Source organism: Amblyomma americanum, chromosome 1 (genome assembly GCF_052857255.1).
Source record: "Amblyomma americanum isolate KBUSLIRL-KWMA chromosome 1, ASM5285725v1, whole genome shotgun sequence".
NCBI classification, from domain to species: domain Eukaryota; kingdom Metazoa; phylum Arthropoda; class Arachnida; order Ixodida; family Ixodidae; genus Amblyomma; species Amblyomma americanum.
The window spans coordinates 373,268,020-373,273,619 of record NC_135497.1 but is presented as its reverse complement, the minus strand read 5'-3'; the positions used below and the strand labels follow the sequence as shown (position 1 = coordinate 373,273,619).

The following is a 5,600-nucleotide window of genomic DNA, read 5'->3' as shown; positions in this document are numbered from 1 at the left end:
CGAGGGCGCCGTCGTCGTCCTCGCCGCCCTCCCCTTACCCCCAAAAAAGTGGACGGCCTTGTGGGGACTGTCCTCTTCCGCCCCCAAAACAAGGGCTCCTCGTTCCGGCAACTCTGCAAGTTCTGCATAGCTGCCGAACTCTCCACCACCCCGGGAGTCTCCTCCGTGAGGGTAACTCCTGCACGCAATATTGTCGCTGTGGACGTGCTCACCACTCAGGCAATGGAGGCCCTTCTGCACACCCGCAGCCTCGGTATACCAGTGCGTCAACGACCTGCCGCGGACAAGGGCACCTCCATGGGATTCGTCCATGGCATTCCTACTGACGTTGGCCATTCTGACCTCCCTGCAGCCATCGAGGCCTCCGTGCCTATTCTGGGTGTACGTCGAGGCCCGCCCAACATCATCCAGATCCGCTTCGGGGCTCCACAGCCGCCACCCCACGTGGCAATATTCAAGCTTCGCCTGCCTGTCCGCCCGGCCCTTCCTCGCCCCATCCAGTGCGGTCGATGCGGCCGCCTCGACCATGTCACGGCCAGCTGCACCCTAAACGAACGCTGCCGCCGCTGTGGACGCCAACATGGTTCCGCTCTCTGTGACGCCCCTGCACCCCGCTGCATTAACTGCGGAGGGGCCCACGCTGCAGGCTATCCAGCATGCCCCCGCTGGCAGGAAGAGCGACGGGTGGCAGCAGCCATCAACGCAGCAACAGAACCTGTCTCCCGGAGAGCCATCAGAGCCAACCTCCGGACAGGGGTGAGGTCCTATGCCCAGGCTCTCAAAACCAGGCCAACTCCTGCTGTCCCCCCCCTGCCACCCCCACCGGCAGAACAGCCCGCAGCTCCCCAAAGCTTCTCCGGACCTGCCTATCCTCTGGGCAACATTCCCCCTGCCCAGCTAGGAGGACAACTCGAGCACCTGACGCGGACCTTGGCCGCTACTCTCCAAGCCATTACGCTGCTCCTCCCCGCGGCGTCCCAGTCGGCACCTAATGTGGCTCAGGGACAGCATCCACAGCCAGCCCATCATGGCTAGATCTCCACCGGTGACCCCCCGTCCACGGGTTCTCCAGTGGAATTGCCGTGCCCTGCGACCACGCAGAGCGGAACTCATCAGCCGCCTCGAGGTTGACCTCTCACCCCCGGATGTCCTGGCTCTTCAAGAGGCCTACCTCCGCCCCGGGAAAATTGGCATTCCTGGCTACATGGCATACAATAGCAGATCCTCATGCCTCCTGACCACGTGCTCGGCTGACCCCTGCCTCGACCGTCAACACCCACCAGGAAAATCCAGAGCAGTACTCTTCGTCCGCTCTGCCCTCCCCCAGGCAGAAATCAATGTCGACGATGCTCTAGTGGCGCCTATGTAGTGTGTCTGTGTCAGAGTCCGGCTCAGGGGTGTTGACACTGCTGTTGCAAGTATCTATGTGCGCCCCGTAAACCCATGGGACGCCTACTCCTTGCCACATCTGGTCAGCCTTATAGGGGGTGACTGCCTGCTCTGCGGTGACTTCAATACTGCTCATCCGAGGTGGGGCTCCCGCAGAGCGGACCGCCGCGGCCGTGACCTCGTCGCTGCCCTGCGTGGCACTTCTCTCCACGTCCTCAACACTGGCGTTCCCACGTTTGTCCGGAGGGGAGGTGTCCGCACGTGCATTGATCTGAGCATCGTGTCTCGACGGTGCGTCTACGGGTGATGCCCCTCCCCTGATACGTTGGGATCTGACCATTACCCCATCTCTCTCAGTCCCAAGCCTGGAAGAAGGGTGGATGGGCGCATCTACAAAATTGTCCATTGGGACAGCTTCCGGGACCTTCTCGGCAGCCTCCCGCTCCACGGCGATGTCCTGACCCATGTGGCAAGGTGCGCGGCAGCAGCCACCATCACCTGCGAAGTCCCCCCTGTCCAGCCCGTTCCTGACCTCAAGTTACTGCACCTAAGGGCCCAACGACGGCAGATAGAGAGAAGGGCCGTCCGCACTGACAGAGCCGAAGCCTGGACGGCATACAACCGTATTGATGCCGTCTGCAGACGCGAACACAACAGGTGCCGCAACGAATCTTGGGAACGCATCTGTGCCTCCATCGTCACTGCCCGCAGCCCAGCCAGGGCTTGGCGGCTCTTCTGCTCCCTCCTGGCTCCTCGGGCCCAACTCAAGCCCGACTTGGCCATTGCTGTCTCCCTGGGAATCACCTGCCAAGAGCTAGCAGAACGGCTGGCTGATGCCTTCTTCCCCTCCGGGGACTCCCGGCCTCTAACCCAGGCTCCTGCTCTACCTGGCCTACTCCAAGGACTTTCACCTCGGGAAGCAGACATAGCCTCTACCTGCACTGCGCCCTTCACCCACCGGGAGCTCTCTGCAGTACTCAACCACTCCAGGCAACGCACAGCACCGGGCATAGACGGCATCACTTACCAGATGTTACGTAACCTCGGCGAGGACCACCGGGCCAGTCTGCTGTCCTCCTTCAACGAGGTGTGGCGGACAGCGATCCTCCCCGATGCGTGGAGAACTGCCCTGGTCGTTTCCATCCTGAAGACAGACAAGCCCCCATCGGCCATCAGCTCTTACCGGTCTGTCTCCCTCACCTCCGTTCCTGGAAAGGTCATGGAGGCCATGGCCCTGGAACGCCTGTCTTGGGTGGGCATCGTCACCGGTCACTTCCCGGAACAGCAATCGGGTTTTCGGCACCATCGCTGCACCGCTGACTCCATTGCAGACCTGGTGTCGACCCTGGAAGACGCGAAGCTCAACCGCCACGTAGTGTGCCTGGCTCTCCTCGACATAAAGGCGCCTTCAATAATATCCGACACGAGGCCATACTGGCGGCTCTCAACATCATGAGCACTTCCAACAACCTCCTGCAGCATGTTCGTGGCGTCCTAGCTGACCGCCGGGGGTGTGTCCGTCTGGGCAATGTCACCAGCTCCCTGCGACACACCTGGCGTGGCGTACCTCAGGAGAGCGTCCTTAGCCCCCTGCTCTTCAACGCCGTCTTGGCCCTCCTGCCCAACTTCCTGCCCAAGGACCTCCGGCTACCCATCCACGTGGCCATCTACGCGAATGATATTGCCATCTGGTGCCGTGGGCCCCGCAGATACAGGGTCCACACCATTAAGAACGTGCAGCGGGCTATCAATGCTGTTGCTGCCTTCCTGGAGCGCGCAGGCCTCAGCATCTCCCCCTCCAAAACGCAGGCGATGCTCCTCAACACCAGGGTTGGCGCCCGCCCTGGCCGCACCTTCCTCCAAGTTGGTGGCCGCAACCTCGCCTGGAGCCGCCAAGTGAAATATCTGGGCCTGCTCATTGATGTCCGGCTCACCTGGAACCCGGCAGTGAGCCACTTCCTGGCCCAGTCCTCCAGGATCCAGGGGACTATACGGTCCCTGTTAGCCAAGGGCAATGGCATCACCCCCAGGCTGGGACTCCAGCTTTACCAAGGTATGGCCGTCCCGCAGTTCGCCTACGCTCTACCCCTCGTCCGGCTTACTGTGGCCCAACACTTGGCCATCGAGCGTAAACTGCGGGCGGCCATACGTCTATGCCTGGGACTCCCTCGCTCCTCTCCTGTGGCTGCCACCCTGGCAGAAGCAGGTTCGTGGCCCTTGGAGCTCCTCTCCAGACGCACCTCCCTCCGCCACATAGAGCGCCTCCACAACGCGCCCGATGGGCCGCCTTCTTGGACCGCCTTCTCACCAGGCCCAACTCCAAAGTGGGTCAGGCGGCCCAGTACTTTGAAGATATTGTTGGGGGAGAGCCCGAGTCCTTCCCCATCCCTCCCCGCCCGGACCTTGGACACCTCTATGAAGTCCACCTCTCCCTACCTGGCTCCCGGACGAGGCGGAACACTGCTGCTGTGGGCCTACAGCAGGAGGTCGCTGAGGTACTCCAGGCCGAACCCCCTGGCACTGTCCCCATCTTTACGGATGGCTCCGTCCTCCCAGGACCTTGTCCATCTGCGGCTGCAGCCTGCACTGCCCCATCGCTCCACTCGAGCAGACAGGCCAGGCTCCCGTTTGTGGCCTCGTCCACAACTGCCGAACTGGCCGCCATCCACTTGGCTGCAGACATCCTGAACGAACACCCTGGGATCAAGGATGCAGCCATCTACACCGATTCCAGGGCAGCCCTTCAGCTCCTCCTGAGGCCTTTCAAGGGCCCACCCATCGCCCGCAGGCTGGCTTGGCGACTCGACAAACTGTGCACCAGAGGAACTCGCATCCGGCTGATCTGGGTCCCGACCCATGTCGGTGTCCTGGGCAATGAGGAAGCGGACTCCCTGGCTAAAGCGGCACACTCCCCAGGAACTCCGCTCTCCAAGAACCTCTGCTCCTTGGACCTTGCAAGGAGCATAGTGGACCGCCTCCTCCTCCTCGATCACCCTGATCCCAGGGTGGCTAACGGCCATCCCCCATACCCTCTTCCAAATCTCGGCCTGCTCTGCAAGGAGCGCAGCCTCCTCCTGAGGCTCAGGGTAGGCTGCGCCAACATCGGCTCCCGCCTCTTCCGCATTGGCCTCTCCGACTCCCCTGGGTGCTCTCTATGCAATTACCCAGAAGAGACAACCCAGCACCTCTTGTGTGATTGCCCTGCCTTTGTGTCCGAAAGGACTATCATGGTGGCGCACTACCGCTCCATCGGCCTCCCCAGCACCTCAGCGGACGACCTTCTCTTCCCTGGCGGACACCATCCTGTCAAAGCCTTCCGGCACCTCCTCTCCTTCCTGGAGGCCACCGGCCTCTCCGGCCGCCTATAGGCCACAGGGGACAGCATATGTCAACTGACTATCCCTGCGACTAGGCGCCTATCCTCTCCTCTTTCAATCTTTTTTCCCCTCCCCTCCTCCTCCGATGACACGCCGGCAGTGGGCGTGGAGGCTAGCCCTCCAGTAGACAAGCCCGTGTCCTCCCACTTTCATCCTTCCCTACAACCACAGAAGAAGACTTCTTGGTGGGAACAGCCGAAAAAACCAAAACGCAGACACAGAAAGGAACACGCAGAACGTAGACGAGGCTGACTCGTCAGCCTCGTCTACGTCAGACTCGTCAGCCTCGTCTACGTTCTGTGTGTTCCTTTCTGTGTCGGCGTTTTGGTTTTTTCGGCTGTTCCCACCAAGAAGAATGAACCAACTAGCTCAGTTTTCTACTCTTTTAACAGAAGAAGCCGCCATGTTTGTTTACGAGCGAGCGCTAACTCTCTGCAATGCTAAAAGATTCCGTAAAGTGCTAGCGGACCGGTAAGTGGCGGCGCATGCGCAGATGTCACTAGCCAAGCCCGGTATACGGTAACGTAAACGCGGTAACGATATGCTATAACTCTATATTGCTCCCACTCTCTAATGGTGTGCTATCATCGGCGTCCCCATGGTGATCGGACGTGCCTGGACCGTGCTGCGTCATTTTTTGTCGTTTTCTACTAGAACTTCTTCCTGTGAGTCAGAGTTTTTGCACTCCTCCTTCGGGAGCATCTCTTCCACCTCTGTTCAAAATTTGAGCGCGCTAGCACTAATATTTCTCGAAATATAAGGTTTTTTGTAAAACAAGCACTTGGCCGGTAAGCGTGCCTCAGGCGCGAGGTCGAAAGAGCGTCTTTTTGGATC

The 5,600-nt window shown here is 60.4% G+C and overlaps 1 protein-coding gene across 1 annotated transcript; it reads left to right on the top strand.

Moving 5' to 3' along the window:
• Nucleotides 1-2,841: 2,841 nt before the first annotated feature.
• LOC144122143 (uncharacterized) lies at nucleotides 2,842-4,757 on the top strand. The gene is made up of 2 exons (XM_077655711.1): nucleotides 2,842-3,595; nucleotides 3,715-4,757. The coding sequence occupies exons 1-2, from the start codon at nucleotides 2,842-2,844 to the stop codon at nucleotides 4,755-4,757; spliced, it is 1,797 nt and encodes a 598-aa protein (XP_077511837.1).
• Nucleotides 4,758-5,600: the final 843 nt, after the last annotated feature.